Raw genomic sequence first — 16,706 nt, 5'->3', positions numbered from 1 at the left:
CCACTGTTCAAACATCTTTATTGACTCCTACACATGATTTAAAGACAAACCTTTGTCAACAGGATGTTGGCAGACAGAATGAAAAATAGAAAACATGAAAAGAAACAAACAGGAAAGAGAAATATTCAAAGTTTTAATTTTCAGCAACAGATTTTTGGATTACGGATTACCGGTCAAGTTTTATGGAAAGTGTTTTTAAAAACAGAAAATAAAGAGAATAACAAAATTTAAATTCAGATAGAACTGCATCATCATCATGGTTCAATCTAATCCTGAGTGATTATAAAAGAAATCAGAGCCTGAGTTTAAAAGTTTGATGTGATGAGAGAAGATATTTTCTCAGCCTGTTGTTCTTTAGTCCTCTGATTCTTTTTCATGTTGGAAACACTGATATTTATTTCTGGATTCAGCTCATAAACGTATTAAATCAGAGTTTTGTTCTTTCAATTATCATTATTTTAAACAACATTTCCACTGAACTGCAGTCACACAGAGTCAGTTTGGACAGAAATCATTTCCATGTTGCTGCAGACAAACACTGAATCGTCTCAGTTAAAACAGTGTGGAGGAAACAGAGGAGATGGTGACACCTGGTGGCAGAAAGTTGCTACAGCAGGAACTACAGGACTTGACCAATTCAACACTGACCTCTGAGAAGCTGAAGCATCAACACTGTCAGAAACACCTTGATCGACGTGTTCAGACTTGAAGCGTGATCCCTGCACTGTCTCCCTGACTACAAAATAAAAGCAGCAGTGAATCTGTTACTGCATCATTATCTCATTATCTCCATCACTCAGTGTTTTCTACAACGTCCTGCTTCACAAGTGACAACAGATTTATATAATGTAAGATTTTCACTCCTCTAATCTTTTAGTTTTATTGTTTTTATCCTCCATAACTCTAAATGTATGTTTATGAATACAGTCTTACATTGTTTCTATTAGCATCAGTATTTTAGACTGTCAAAGCAGATCTTTATGACATGTGAAGAGAAAGTTCTGAAGCATTAAACTGATGTGGAGTCTGCTGCTGAGCTTTGTCGCCCCTGCTCCCTGTTCCGGCTGAATCCATCTCATCATCAGTTATCACCCCACGCTCCAGGAGTTTATTCAGCAGCTTCTGTAGAACAGGTTCAGGCACTCTGCTGATAAACTGTGACAGACTTCAGCTCCCTGATGGACCAGGACCAGAACCTGAATAAGAAAAGTACTCAATGTTCAATGGCCAGCTGATGCTTAAACAGAGCTTGTAGAAATGAAAAGAACAGGACCAAACTAGAAATGTTGCTGATGAGTTGAAACTACACCTACAGAGCAGTAGCAGCTCAGACTGACTGGTGATGATTTTATCTGTTAACAGATTGGTCTATAAATTTAAATATAGTTTTAAAACAAAGAAAGAAAAAAAAACCTATCAAGGTGTTTCAGTGTTAAATTGATGTCTTCCAAAAACTCAGAGACATTCACAGTCTGAAGCATTAATTCATGGGTTTCTCCTCCTGTAACTGACCTTCTGCTCCGGAGCTGTTGGTTCATCATTCCTGCACCAGATCGTTCCTTTTGATGTATTTTAAACCTTCCTCCATCACCCTCACAGCTTCAGCTAATTTGTATCTATGCACCATCAGATCCACCGTGTCTCCCCTATCTGCATGCTCCACCTGGCTCACTTTAACGTTATTCTTCGGTCCGTTTTTCAGGAACCACTTGAAATTCTTGAACTCGCTTTCTGCCAGATCATCCAGGATGTTCCTCATCTTCATCTTGGTGTGCTAGTAATATCAGATAATGTCAGTCTGAGGGACAGATCAGAGCTCATTCATTATTTCACTGTTACTTCACTGTGTGTCACTACAGTGAACACTGTGTTAACTGAGGCTCAGAGCCTCTGCAAAGTTTCTCTATCACTGATGAATGAATCAGAGGATGTTGACTGAGCCACGGGGTGGAAATACAACATATCAAAATAAAAACTTATTAGAAGAATATTTAAAGTCCTATTAGAGCAGACAGGATGGAATCTGGCTCAGTGTAAGTTACTGCACTGACGCACATGTGTTCTCAGTCTGAACAGAGATATTACAGAGTTTGAATAATGAACTGTCAGCTGTTGTAAATCAGTTTCTGTACTGTGTTTATGAACAGTGCTACTAATTATATCACTGAGTGACTGGAGAGGAGCACTAGCAAACAATGCTGAGAGTCCATACCTGTTCACTTTGAGCTGGAGCACCAGGAGTCCCTGCTGGACCAGGACCTGGAAGATGAACAAGTTCAATAATCATGTACACAAACACATGCACACACACATATTCTAGCATCCCTCCCATTTACAAAATTTCTGTGTCAGTTTTTTAAATATAACCCTCAAAGTTCCTCAACATTGCCAGTATGCTGCATAACAAATGAGAACATAGACATTCAAAACCCAGTTGAGGTTTTTGTTCAGTTAATGGAGCAATAATGTGATGAAACCATGGCTGCAGATACATGTAGCCTAAATGAAGAAAGATATGAGATGTCGATGTGAAGTCTTTACCTGGCAGAGGGACATTATGTCTCTGGACCTCTGTCTTCTCCTGGTCTTGGATTTTCTTTGGATTTGAAGTCCTTGAGCAGAACTCGACACTCTGAGAAAACCAGAGAAAACAGGTCATTTTCAAGCCTGAAAAACATTGATCTAAAACGTCTAATTGTGAATCTATCTTCAAATGTATTCATGATCATGTTGTTATTAACTACTGTAAGTGTGTGACACCTGACTATATACAGCCTGAGGGCATGTGGATGTGTAGTACATGAATTTGTCTTTCATTGCCTGCTGTTTTTTGAGCCCTAAAATCTGCCTAGAATATCAGGATACAATGTTTTTTTCTCACCATCATCAGCTTCGTGTCGTCCTCAGATGCATCCAGCTTTTTATCTGCTGTGTTTGGGTCCAGTTTGACGTCAGAGTGACCTGATAAATCAGTTTCAATGTCAATTGGATATTTTTATATTTATCTATTGTCCATATAACCATATATTGTCCATATTAAAAATAATCAAAATACAGTTATTAAAATGTTTAGTGTTGCAAGAACTTTGAATTCCAGTTTATTTGAAATCTTTAATTTCAAAAAGAGAAAGTTGAAAAATAATATTATTACCCTACAGGATTATCAGAACCACTTCAGTAAAAGACTGAACTCAGACAAGACCAAGTCAGGAGTGAGACGTCCTGCTGTCAGCTGTCACATTAATATGCTCATCCAGATGTTTTCCAGAGCTCAGACCAAATGTCATTTCTGAATGTTTTGGTGGTGAAATAAGCACATGTACATTTTACAGTCAGATTTTACTGTCAACAGATTAATGAACAGACAGTGTTACAGTACTCACAGGTTTTGTCTATGGAAGATTCAAACTCCTTGCCAATGACCCTGCAGGAACAAACACAACCACAACAGTTACAAAGTGCAAAAATAATCAGGTTTAGTTTGAGTCAGTTTTATTAAACCTAACAGTGATAATCCCTGAAGAGTGAATTAGTCTGAACTCTAGGATCAACCTAAGATTTACAATGTCATTTTTCAGCAGTGTACCACGGTAGCTGTAATCATCACCATGGTAATCCATGTCTCCATGTTGACCTGATATTTCCCCACTTCATCACACACCTGTCTTTGCTTCCCTAACAGTCCCCTTCATATAATTTCAATCACCATAAGCCAGATTGTCTTTGTGTGTTCAGACAAGCTTCCCAGACCTGCTTTTATCTTTCTGCCTATCTGCCTGATTCTGTTTTTGCATCACAATGTTTTGCCACAAACATTTCGTTAATTTGATCAAATGTTTCAGAAGAAAATCACCTTCAGACCAAACTGTCTCATTATTACATCTTCAATGTGACTGAAGTATTTTGTTGAATGAAGACAATGTACAGCATGGTGATTTACCACACCACAAAAACAGCCATGGTTAAGTCCAAACTAAGCTGACTGACTTGCTTCAGGAGACTGTTGGTGTTCCTGACATATTCCTGATGACTGATATCTGATTGGTTGACTGTTCTCTGTCTCTCTGTCTTTCTGTCCAATCCTGAAGCCTGTCACCATTCTCCTCTCACAGCTTCACTGAGGAAAGCAGCCACTGAGAAGGTCCCAGCTTTACAGGAAACACTGGATCTCTGCTCTGATACTAACTGTGTTTAGGACAATACTGATGGAAGCAGCATGGACTGACTCCAGATACTGACCTCACAGTCTCCAGTCTACAGTATGGACTCTGCAGAAAACCACACAGCTCCTTCACTCCTGAATCCTGCAGCTTGTTTCTGCTCAGGTCCAGTTCTCTCAGATGGGAGGGGTTGGACTTCAGAGCTGAGACCAGAGAAGAACAGCTGATCTCTGACAAACCGCAGTCCATCAACCTGAATAAAGAATAAAAGATGTGAGTTTAGGAGACAAAGTTCCTGCTTGAAACCATTCAGTGTTTCATCATCTGTTCAGAGCTGAAGAAGGTTTAGAATGAACAAGTTTAGAAATAAAATATGGAGTCTGACCTCAGAGTCTCCAGTCTACAGTCTGGACTCTGCAGAAAACCACACAGCTCCTTCACTCCTGAATCCCGCAGGTACCAGTTGTGACTCAGGTCCAGATCTCTCAGATGGGAGGGGTTGGACTTCAGAGCTGAGACCAGAGAAGAACATCTGGTCCCTGACAAGCTGCAGTCCTTCAACCTGAATAAAGAATAAAAGATGTGAGTTTAGGAGACAAAGTTCCTGCTTCTCTCTGTGTGAGTGACAAAGAGACTGATGTAGACTGGATCATTGTGATAACCTCTGGTCTAAAAACCCACTAACCAATTACAGCTGACCCAGAATCAGCTGACCAGGACCACAAGGAGAGGACACATTACAGCTGGTTTAAAGTCCTGACACTGGTTTCTGTTTCTGAACTGATGTTAAAATTCCTTGTCATGTCTTTAAAACACTTCATGGTGCTGTAGCAGCCAACTGGTCCAACATGTTTCTGACCTATAAACCAGAACCCTCAGGTCCTCTGGTACTTTCAGTCTTTTACTTGTTAATTTTGCTGTGAGCTGCTGGAACAGTCTACAGATCTGAGAGCAGCTGAGAGTGTTGACATCTTGAAATAACAATTTTAAACCTCTTTAGTCTGACTTTAAAATGTTTTATGGCCATTACTTACATTTTATTTTATTTATTTTGCTGTGTTCATGTTTTAAAATGTTTGATTCTCTCTCACATGTGTCAATGGTCTTTTATCTGTTTAATCTCCTTAGAGACTTTCACATCAGATTCATCTCAGCACAGAAAGAAAATATAGAGTCTGACCTCAGAGTCTCCAGTCTACAGTCTGGACTCTGCAGAAAACCACACAGCTCCTTCACTCCTGAATCCTTCAGGTCCCAGTTGTTACTCAGGTCCAGTTCTCTCAGACGGGAGGGGTTGGACTTCAGAGCTGAGACCAGAGAAGAACAGCTGATCTCTGACAAACTGCAGTTCATCAACCTGAATAAAGAATAAAAGATGTGAGTTTAGGAGACAAAGTTCCTGCTTGAAACTATTCAGTGTTTCATCATCTGTTCAGAGCTGAAGAAGGTTTAGAATGAACAAGTTTAGAAAGTGGAAACTCCAAACACCTGAACCAACAGGATGCAGGTTAAAAACAGTCAGAGACACAAAGAGAAAAACAGCTCTCATTAACTTCAGTCAGTAGAAACATCACAGATCATAAAACAAACTCTGAATAAATCTTTCTTTCTGTCTTAGTTTGAAATATTTAATTTATTTGTAGAAATATAAGATGAAGATTCAATTCTTCCAAAGTAAAGAGTGAATTACAAAGTGAAGGATTTTTAACGTGACATTAAACCCGTTTTAAATCTGAAGCTCAACAAGATCCTCAGTGTGGATCAGTATAATATGAACCTGATGTCTGCTGGTTAGAGTCAACACAACTTTCACATCAGATTCATCTCAGCACAGAAAGAAAATATGGAGTCTGACCTCAGAGTCTCCAGTCTACAGTCTGGACTCTGCAGAAAACCAAACAGCTCCTTCACTCCTGAATCATACAGGTTGTTGTTACTCAGGTCCAGTTCTCTCAGACGGGAGGGGTTGGACTTCAGAGCTGAGACCAGAGAAGAACAGCTGATCTCTGACAACCTGCAGCGACTCAACCTGAATAAAGAATAAAAGATGTGAGTTTAGGAGACAAAGTTCCTGCTTGAATCCATTCAGTGTTTCATCATCTGTTCAGAGCTGAAGAAGGTTTAGAATGAACAAGTTTAGAAAGTGGAAACTCCAAACACCTGAACCAACAGGATGCAGGTTAAAAACAGTCAGAGACACAAAGAGAAAAACAGCTCTCATTAATATTAATGACAACATGCTGCTGCTTCAATAAAGACGTAGTGACTTCAGCTCTTAAACTCTGCAGCTCCACCACAGGCTCCATCTATACAAACTCAGGCTGTGCAGACACATTTATCTGAGATTCAACTAAAGATCCTCAAGTTTTCAAAGAGAACAAACATGTCAGAAGAAAACAGACTTTACCATTAAGACCCTCAGTGTGGATCAGTATAATATGAGCCTGATGTCTGCAGGTTAGAGTCAACACAACTTTCACATCAGATTCATCTCAGCACAGAAAGAAAATATGGAGTCTGACCTCAGAGTCTCCAGTCTACAGTATGGACTCTGTAGAAAACCACACAGCTCCTTCACTCCTGAATCCTTCAGGTTGTTCTCACTCAGGTCCAGGTCTCTCAGACGGGAGGGGTTGTACTTCAGAGCTGAGACCAGAGAAGAACAGCTGATCTTTGACAAACTGCAGTTCATCAACCTGAATAAAGAATAAAAGATGTGAGTTTAGGAGACAAAGTTCCTGCTTGAAACCATTCAGTGTTTCATCATCTGTTCAGAGCTGAAGAAGGTTTAGAATGAACAAGTTTAGAAACTGGAAACTCCAAACACCTGAATCCAACAGGATGCAGGTTAAAAACAGTCAGAGACACAAAGAGAAAAACAGCTCTCATTAATATTAATTTATCTGAGATTCAACTAAAGATCCTCAAGTTTTCAAAGAGAACAAACATGTCAGACTCAACTGTGGAGAAAGGTCAACAAATGATTCAAACTAAATCTCCAACGTTGTCACTTCCTGCAGTGGTGACCACATTTAACAAACATGGTGAGTTTGGTCTGAATCTCACAGTCAGTTTCTCTTTAGTCACTTTCACATCAGATTCATCTCAGCACAGAAAGAAAATATGGAGTCTGACCTCAGAGTCTCCAGTCTACAGTATGGACTCTGCAGAAAACCACACAGCTCCTTCACTCCTGAATCCTGCAGGCTGTTCTCACTCAGGTCCAGTTCTCTCAGACGGGAGGGGTTGGACTTCAGAGCTGAGACCAGAGAAGAACAGCTGATCTCTGACAAACTGCAGTTCTTCAACCTGAATAAGGAATAAAAGATGTGAGTTTAGGAGACAAAGTTCCTGCTTGAAACCATTCAGTGTTTCATCATCTGTTCAGAGCTGAAGAAGGTTTAGAATAAACAAGTTTAGAAACTGGAAACTCCAAACACCTGAACCAACAGGATGCAGGTTAAAAACAGTCAGAGACACAAAGAGAAAAACAGCTCAACATTCATACATCTGTTCTCATCAACACAGATTCATAACTTGCTGCTGACCTCAGAGTCACCAGTCTACAGTCTGGACTCTGTAGAAAACCACACAGCTCCTTTACTCCTGAATCCTGCAGGTCCCAGTTTTCACTCAGATCCAGGTCTCTCAGATGGGAGGGGTTGGACTTCAGAGCTGAGACCAGAGAAGAACAGCTGATCTCTGACAACCAGCAGTTCTTCAACCTGAATAAAGAAAAAAAGCTGTTGATCAAATCATTGATAATCAGTCAGATCTGTCAATGATCTTTTCTCATATACATATGTTTTAACAACAAAATCATGTTCATTTATTAGTTTTTGTAAACTTCCAATATCTAGAAAACATGTCTGTGTGTTTTTTAAATAGGACACAGTACTTTCAGGTGCACATATATGTGTGTGTATATATATATATATATATATATATATATGTGTGTGTGTGTGTGTGTGTAGGGTAGAGGTCTTAGGCTTAATGTTTTTATTAGAATACAGACAGAAAATACAAGAAATGTATGTGCAGAAAACAAAATCAGAAAAGATCAGCTTCCATTGACTAAAGTGAAAAATATTTTGTGTGACCTCCCCTTATACTTGAGCAACAACACTAATTAATGTCATTCCTAACACCTGTATTTGTCCTGAATGGTCCTGAATGATCTGAATCAAGTTTCTAGAAAAAACTCCAACAGTTGCAGTCAGTGAACTGACCTCAGAGTCTCCAGTCTACAGTGAGGACTCTCCAGTCCAGCAGAGACCAGCTTCACTCCTGAATCCTTCAGGTCTTTGTTGTCACTCAGGTCCAGTTCAGTCAGATGGGAGGGGTTGGACTTCAGAGCTGAGGCCACGACTTCACAGTGAGTCTCTGAGAGTCCACAATCAGTAAATCTGTCAGGACACATATATGACAGAACATGTTATTATGACAGAGGACACTTTATATTGACTTGAAGCATTTGATGACAGAGAGTTGGACGTGTCCTGTTCTGATGAACATCAGCTCTTCACATCACTGGTTCACTTCATCTTCTCTCACTGTGTTTGACATCAAACTAGAATTCTCATCACTCTCTCTCAGACCTGCTAGAGGTTTCATCTTTGTTCTGCTTTAATCTTTCAGAGACAGAGAAACTGTGGAGACAGTCAGCCTTCCATAATGTCCACAGTCTGTCAGTGTGATCTGATCCCATGTCTGTCTCCACAAAGTTCACATGAGGACGTCTGGATTAGAAAAACTGTTTTACTCTCCACTATTTTTAATGTGACTCCAGGATCTTTTTACTGAGTTCAGCTCAGTCAACAATGACAGTTGGTAAAGATCATCTCTCTCTGCTTCCTGCTGCTGTTTGGTTCTTAAACACAATATAAACACAACCAACAGAAAATCAGGATTTTTACTCTCACAGCTTCTGAAACAGCTCAACAACATCTGAGACTAAACTCACCTGACACATCATTTTATATTAAACAAGAGGAAACAGTTTGAATAAGAATCTGAATTTTATACTGTGAGTATCTGAAGAACTAAACCACTAATCTACATAATGATTTATAATGTTAATCACATGTGGACTCACCGAGCCTTCTTGCAGTTCCTCACAGCTGGGATCAGTCTCCGTCGTCCCTCCTCTGACGTCTTGTACTTATTCAGGTCCAACTCATCCAGAACCTCCTCTGACATCTGCAGCATGTAGGCCAGAGCTGAGCACTGGATCTCAGAGAGTCTCTGCTCTGATCTGTTCTCTGACTTCAGGAACTCTTGGATCTCCTGATGAACTGAGTGGTCGTTCATCTCCATCAGACAGTGGAAGATGTTGATGCTTCTGTCAGGAGAGACTTTATCACAAAGATACTGAAGGACTTTCTTCTTCAGGTTGCTGATGATTTCTGGATTGTTCTCTGTCTGACCCAGCAGACCTCCTAAGACCCTCTGGTTGGACTCCAGAGAGAGGCCATGAAGGAAGCGAACAAACAGACCATTTTTACTGTCAACGGATTTCTCCATGGCTCTCCTCAGGAAGACATCCAGGGATGGTTCACTCTGATCTTCTCCCAGGAAGTCCTTCAGTATCTTTGTCAGTCTTTTCCTCTTCTCATAACAGTGGAAGATGTAGACTGCAGCCAGAAACTCCTGAACGCTCAGATGAACAAAGCAGTAGACTGTTTTCTGGAAGATCACACTCTCTCTTTTGAAGATCTCTGTACAAACTCCTGAGTACACCAAGGCCTCTGTCACATCAAGACCACACTGCTCCAGGTCTTCTTGGTAGAACATGATGTTTCCTTTCTCCAGATGTTCAAACGCCAGCCTCCCCAGCTTCAGAAGAACTTCCCTGTCAGCCTCCGTCAGCTCCTGTGGACTCGTCTCATGTCCCTCATGGTACTTGTTCTTCTTCCTCTTTGTCTGAACCAGCAGGAAGTGTGAGAACAGGTCAGTCGTGGTCCTGGGCAGCTCTCCTCTCTGCTCTGTAGTCAACATGTGCTCCACAACTGTAGCAGTGATCCAGCAGAAGACTGGGACTCCACACATGATGTGGAGGCTCCTGGAGGTCTTGATGTGTGAGATGGTTCTGTTGGACAGCTCTTCATCACTGGATCTCCTCCTGAAGTACTCCTCCTTCTGTGGGTCAGTGAAGCCTTGTACTTCTGTTACCCTGTCAACACATGAAGGAGGGATTTGATTGGCCGCTGCAGGTCTGGAAGTTATCCAGACCAGAGCCGAGGGAAGCAGATTCCCCTGGATGAGGTTTGTCAGCAGCTCGTTGACTGATGACTTCTGTGTGACGTCAGACACAACCTTCCTGTTGTTGAAATCCAGTGAAAGTCTGCTTTCATCCAGGCCGTCAAAGATGAACAGAACTTTACAGACAGCCAGCTTCTCTGCTGTGACCTTCTGTAATGTTGGATGGAAAACATGGAGCAGCGTGAGAAGACTGTACTGCTCATCTCTGATCAGGTTCAGCTCCCTGAACGAAAGCAGAACCAGCAGACTGACATCTTGGTTTTCCAAGCCCTCTGCCCAGTCCAGAGTGAACTTCTGCACTGAGAAGGTTTTTCCAACACCAGCGACACCGTTGGTCAGAACCACTCTGATGTGTCTCTGTTGGTCAGGTAAGGCTTTAAAGACGTCCTGGCACCTGATTGGAGCATGGAGGGTCTTCTTCTCCAGCTGCCTCATCTCATGTTGGGTATTAACCTCTTCACTCTGTCCCTCTGTGATGTAGAGCTCAGTGTAGATCCTGTTGAGGAGGGTTCTACTTCCTGTTCCATCAGTTCCTTCAGTCACATGTTCACATCTCCTCCTCAGACTGATCTGATGTTCATCTAAAACCTCCTGCAGACCACTATCTGCTCAAAGACAACAGATATCCATTCAGTAAGTCAAGAATTATTAGGTATTGTAACAAAGAGAAATGGACGTATCCCCAGTCTTACTTTGTACAGTGCTGGTCTGACTGGCTGTCTGCAGTCCAGGTCCTGGTCTTGGTCTTTTTCCACACTGGGGACAGGAGGAGTCTCCTGATGAACCAGACTGGTCCCAGTATGAGGTGATGCACTGTCTGCAGAACCAGTGTCCACAGCTGGTAGAGACTGGATCCTTCAGGACGTCCTGACACAAAGAACAGCAGGACAGCTGCTCCTCCTCACAAACACCACTCCTCCTCCTCTTCTTCTCTCTGTGAAGACATCAACACATTCATCGTAACACGTTACATCAGTGTATATTTATATATCAAATAAATAAAACAACAAAAGAGTCAAATGTTTATTTGTAATGATAAATCAGCAGCTGTGGGACCACCCCGATGGCCAAATGGTTAGGGCGTGTACTGCATGGGCCTCAATGTCCTGAGCAGACAGACCCTGGTTTGACTTCTGAACCAGTTGGACCCTTGCTGCATTCCCCTACTCTCTCCCCCTGTTTCCTGGTGTCCTGGGTCTCTCTATTGTCCAATCTAATAAAGGCTAAAAAGCCCAAAACATTAACTATTAAAAAAGCAGCTGTGTATAAATTTCCAACAGGCAGACAATTCATTTGAAGACACAGCAGTGCTGCTTTTCTTCAGTGTTTCCTGCACAAAACATCTGAGCAGTCCTTTACTAGGGTACTAGGCACCTACTGCTACTTTTGAAATACATTTCAACTCTGAATCATCTTCAGCTCAGTTCACAGTAGAAACTGTCTCTTACTCTGTGTCTGAGGGTCCAGGTTCATTACTGAAGAATAGTGGAGGTTCTCCTTTGGACCAGTCACTCTTCATAGACAGACAGATGGATCCTGGAGACTCTGCTCTGTCCTCCTCTTCCTCCAAATCATTCATCTTCTCTGGTCTGAGAGGGAAACCTGTAACACTGGAGACACAGTGAAATAAACCCAGTCAGTTCCCAGAAATGTCTGATTAATTACACATTTATAAAATTAAAACCACAAAAATGAAACAACTTGTGAAGATGTGACCTCAGGCTGAGACACTGTGACTTTATATTGGGAGGTTATTTTTCTAAAATACAGATTAACAGATTAAACAGATAAACTCAGCAGATTAATCAATGATGAGATTAATCATTATTTCTAGGCCTGATATTAACATTAACAATTACTTCCTGTTTCCTCCTTCTGCTGTGGAGTTAAAATGGCGTCTGGACTGACGTCATACTCCTCTTATCACAAACCTGTGAATCTGTGATTTTCTCTGTAGCTGCTGGAGTCACAGAAAACTCAGGAGAAACTACTTTTCTCTCCAGGTTTTACTCTTTATCTACTTCAACTGACGCGACTTCGTCTCTGTTCGCGCGAACACAACAGGTTCGCCTCCGTAAAATCTGCACAACAACGGCCAGCCGCTCCTAACGGAGACAAACGGTTTAATAATCTCCATTTAAAGTCGTTCACAGTTTACTATCATCACTTCCAGCTCGAAGTGTGAGCGGGAATTTAAGTTAAGAACTTTCTGAACCCTCTTTGAATTCCTCATAAACCGACAGAATTAACGTTTGTTTTTTGGAAACGAACCATTAAACCACACCTCTCCCATTTATGCACGCACACACACAAACTAGACACTAACTAATCACAGTTAATACAGACTCAACAGACCGACATCTTAACCACCGTCGCACCGTTTAACACGAGAGTTTGTCAACCCTGACTTCCTCTGATGACCCTGTGTTAAACCAGAGGAGGTTAAAGTCGCTTCATAGCTCAGGCTCGTGGACCAGGTGTGAACAGAGACTCTGAGTCTTTAACACACTGCAGTGTTTCCTCACTCAGCTTCTCTTCCCGCCTCTCCACGCGCTCACTTTAACATGAAAGGTGTCGGAGGTAACGAAGAGAAAACTCACCAGCTTCTTCTGACCACAGAAACCTTCACACCTTCATCACACCCACGATTAAAACTTCTCTCTCGGTCCTCTTCTGTGTCTCTGTTAGAAGCACTACCGAGCCCCACCCGTCCCTCGCGGGAGCGCGCACAGGTGAAGGCGGAAGTTACCAGTCACTGTAATGATATCAAAGTCCATCCACGTCACCTTCTTCCTCGGGCTCAAAGTTATTACAGTTCACAGAAGCTAAAACCTAAAAATACTGGACTGGACGATAATGTAGCTTCAGACTGAACCAAGACAAGTCTAAACTTATAGTCTAACACATATTATTCCTTCACTTCACTGAAACTTCAATAAACCAACGGAAGAGCTGACAGACAGAAAAGTCCAACAACAAAGAGGGAAAATAAAAACCAGCTCCAAAGTGACCGTTAACGCTAACGTTACATTTCTTTGCTAACAACGAAAACTTAGCGAACTGATTTTAAACATTAACTCAAAATACTGACAGACAGGTGAAATAATTAAACTCACCTTGTTTCCTCTTCGACTGAAGAAAAATAAATCATTCACCTCTCCCACACAGCTTTTAATTTAAACATAAAACACCGGGAGTTACCGTTTCTGTTAAGTTTACCGTTACTGTCAGTTAACGGTTATCACTTCCGACTACGATCCTTTCAAAATAAACTCCACGGGAAGTACAAAAAATAAAAGCACCTAAAAAAAACTTTACATCTATTTAACAACGAAACAAGCCATATGGAGGTTATACTATATTATACTATAAGATATCAGACTGCTGTGTTCAGTATGAAAATCTCTCCCTGCTCATGACGTCATGATAATTGATTTTAAATCATCTTTATTGATCTGTGATTACTTATAATTATTTTCCTCTGTGTTTTTGGAGTTGTACCATCAGTGAGCCTTCAGAGCTTCTAAATATTTTAACAGTAAATCAGAGGGCATTTTTTTGACTTTTACTTTGAAAAGCAGACCCCGGAAGTGTCGTCGCGGTTGCTGCAGCTTGATGCTAACAGGCGGGAAGATGTCGTCTTCTGTTGGCCTGTTTAAAAGCCGTTTGTCGGCTGTTTGTCCGGCTGCTTTCACTTCAATGTTCGGGAGGAGTCACCCGGTGAGACGACCCGCCGGCGGACGGTGGATGTCCCGCACTCAGACAGGTACTGAACCGGAGCTGAGGTTAGCTGGCTAACGTTAGCAGCCGTGTTAGTGTGTGTGTGTGCTGCACGGTGAGAGCTGTTCACGTATTAAAAAGCTGCAGGTGTCAACACTGAAAAACTCACCTGAGCTGGTTCAGACTCAGTGAGGTGACAGGACCGAGGTTTCTCTCATTAGCAGGACGAACAAACTTTAATCAGCTGAGCAGGTCAAAGTCTATTCCAGGTGTGTCAAGCTACAGGTGCAGAGGCTGCAGAGCAGGAAAAATAAAAGTCTAACTGCTTCACATCATCCCAGCTCATTATGACTTTATGTTTCCTGTACAGTTGGATATAAAAGATTGTAAAGTGATAAATTCAACCGTGCAGCAGCGTGCACACTTTTATTCTTTATTATTTATTATCATTTAAGAAAAGGAAAAAAAATGATTGATGAAGCGTTAACTGTTTAATCTCCATCTCTGAACCGAGAAAAGAACCACAATGACAGCAGCAACACATCAGAGACAATTTGGAAGAATGATAATAATCAGTAACTGATTATTAATGATCATTAAAGCTGTGGTTTTGACCTAATTTATGAGAATGAATGTAGTTGGAGCACATCTGTGGCTGCACTGTTAGTGGATTAACTGATTAGCTTAGAGAAAAATAATTGGCAGTTATTTTTATAACTGATGGACTGTTTGGTCCATCAGGATTTAAATATTCCTCAGTTTGGACAGGCAGTTTTTTATAAATTAAACAGTTATTGAATTAAGGAAGAAAATACTGAGCAACATGAGCGATCAAAAAGCCTGTCTCTGTACCAGGTAGACCCATGTCTTCTGTGTTTCTGTTTTTCACCGTCTTCATTTTAACTTCAACAGGTGAAAACCTTCGACCACTGGAGGGCGTCAGAGTGTTGGACCTGACGAGGTAACTCTCAGTTCTGGTTCAGGTTTTTCATCCTCTCTGGGTCAGAGATAACGTCGTGAAGTCTCAATGTTTTGAAATGTTTGCAGAGTTCTGGCCGGGCCCTTCGCCACCATGATCCTGGGAGATCTGGGAGCTGAAGTGATCAAAGTGGAGAGACCAGGTGAGTCTGTGTCTTTGGTTCGGTGTTCAGTAAAGGATTGTGGGAAGTGTGACAGAGGTTGTGTTTTGTTGGACAGGTGCAGGTGATGACACCAGAGCCTGGGGTCCTCCGTTTGTCGGCTCAGAGAGCGCCTACTTCCTCAGCATCAACAGAAACAAAAAAGTGAGTCTGTACTCTTACTTCAGTAAAGTATCTGATTACTTCCTCCACCACTGGACGTCACACAGTAACATAGAGATGTGAGCTCAGTGTTTGGTTGTAATCCTGGATGAACTGTGTGGTTTTCAGAGTATTGCTGTGGACCTGAAACATCCCAGAGGAGCAGAGATCATCCAGGAGGTGCGACACACCAACCAACAGCAGCTGATGGACGTCAGCTCTCAGCTCATTCTCAGTGCTGTGGACTCTGAGTTACCATCAAGTTAAATACAGTCTGTGTGTGTGTGTGTGTGTGTGTGTGTGTGTGTGTGTGTGTGTGTCAGCTTGCAGGAGTGTGTGACGTGCTGGTAGAAAACTACCTCCCAGGGAAACTCCATCAGATGGGTTTAGGATACGAGCAGCTGAGCAGAGTGAACCCACAGCTCGTCTACTGCTCCATCTCAGGTACCGAACACTGACTCAAACCGCTGACATCCAGTCTCCTCCCTGTCAGCCTGCAGTTCTAGACTGAACCACTAGATGTCGCCAGACTCCACAGTAAAGACAGGGCTGAGGGGCTGTCAGAGTCAGTAAGGCCTTCTCTGCTGAGCTGAACACTGTCTCAATCACTGAATTATATTTTCTATATGTTTTTTAATTAATACTTAATGTATGAAGCTGTTCCCAGCGGTCTGTTCTCCTCATCTCACCGCTTTCCTCTCGGTTGCTTCTAATTCAGTCTGTTTATGTCAACAGCTCTGGCTCCTGTCATTTTAAATTAACGCTGATGAAACTGTTGCCTTTGACCAATCAGATTTCGAGTTGGCGAGCTAGCAGGCCTTTCATGACGTCGGCATTTTCGTGTCATTTGATTGGACGGTCAGAGAGCGTACCGGTAGCGGAGCTAGCTAACCGCGTCTGTAGCTACTAGCTCAAGCTAAAACACGTTAATATAGATTTAACAGCTGTTTCTTTTACCCACACTGGCTGAAGGAGGAGGAGGAGTTCAGATTCCGTTGTAGAGGTTTATTTGTGAGTCTCAGTCCAACATTAAGTCCTTTTCTGTCGCTGTGGAGGCTAACGATGAAAGTCCAGTCAGATTCCTCTGTTTCCTCTTCCAGGCTGCAAAGTGAAGCCCCTTCACACACACAATAAAAGGCAGCAGATTAAACCATTTCTTTAGCTGCTGCCCATTAACCAGCTGTAAACTGAGAGGCCTCTGTGATCTGTATTGAAGTGTTCTCTGTGTTTTCATGGAGTTTGTAGTTTGTAGCAAAGTTCTGCTCTAAATCAGTCACCTCTCATC

The 16,706-nt window shown here is 41.9% G+C and overlaps 2 protein-coding genes across 25 annotated transcripts in view; one reads left to right on the top strand and one right to left on the bottom strand.

Moving 5' to 3' along the window:
• Positions 1–113: 113 nt before the first annotated feature.
• On the bottom strand, positions 114–14,411 carry LOC108894666 (NACHT, LRR and PYD domains-containing protein 12). 24 transcript variants are annotated; one of them, XM_051068239.1, is made up of 19 exons: positions 13,538–13,661; positions 13,022–13,176; positions 11,870–12,031; positions 11,114–11,355; positions 9,256–11,026; positions 8,390–8,566; positions 7,709–7,885; positions 7,296–7,469; positions 6,683–6,856; positions 6,016–6,189; positions 5,341–5,517; positions 4,546–4,722; positions 4,240–4,413; positions 3,384–3,424; positions 2,882–2,961; positions 2,542–2,632; positions 2,213–2,259; positions 1,513–1,774; positions 114–1,196 (listed from the first exon to the last, which is right to left on the bottom strand). In XM_051068239.1, the coding sequence occupies exons 3-18, from the start codon at positions 11,998–12,000 to the stop codon at positions 1,538–1,540; spliced, it is 4,044 nt and encodes a 1,347-aa protein (XP_050924196.1). In that variant the 5' UTR covers positions 12,001–12,031; positions 13,022–13,176; positions 13,538–13,661; the 3' UTR covers positions 114–1,196; positions 1,513–1,537. The 24 variants fall into 24 exon arrangements, with proteins under 24 accessions (XP_050924196.1, XP_050924197.1, XP_050924195.1 ...); XM_051068240.1 differs by lacking the exons at positions 13,022–13,176; positions 13,538–13,661 and adding an exon at positions 14,311–14,411; XM_051068238.1 differs by lacking the exon at positions 13,022–13,176 and having other exon boundaries at positions 13,538–13,666.
• The window catches only part of sugct (succinyl-CoA:glutarate-CoA transferase), a 44,209-nt gene continuing 41,501 nt past the window's right edge, over positions 13,999–16,706 (top strand). The window contains exons 1-6 of the mRNA XM_018693313.2: positions 13,999–14,187; positions 15,054–15,102; positions 15,189–15,262; positions 15,339–15,424; positions 15,551–15,601; positions 15,745–15,865. Of these exons, the coding sequence (XP_018548829.1) occupies positions 14,037–14,187; positions 15,054–15,102; positions 15,189–15,262; positions 15,339–15,424; positions 15,551–15,601; positions 15,745–15,865 (532 nt within the window). The 5' untranslated portion in view covers positions 13,999–14,036. The remainder of the gene's footprint in view (positions 14,188–15,053; positions 15,103–15,188; positions 15,263–15,338; positions 15,425–15,550; positions 15,602–15,744; positions 15,866–16,706) is intronic.

This window comes from Lates calcarifer, unplaced genomic scaffold, assembly GCF_001640805.2.
Source record: "Lates calcarifer isolate ASB-BC8 unplaced genomic scaffold, TLL_Latcal_v3 _unitig_3770_quiver_731, whole genome shotgun sequence".
NCBI classification, from domain to species: Eukaryota; Metazoa; Chordata; class Actinopteri; family Centropomidae; genus Lates; species Lates calcarifer.
The sequence above is the reverse complement of the archived record's forward strand: the minus strand, read 5'-3'. Positions and strand labels throughout refer to the sequence as shown.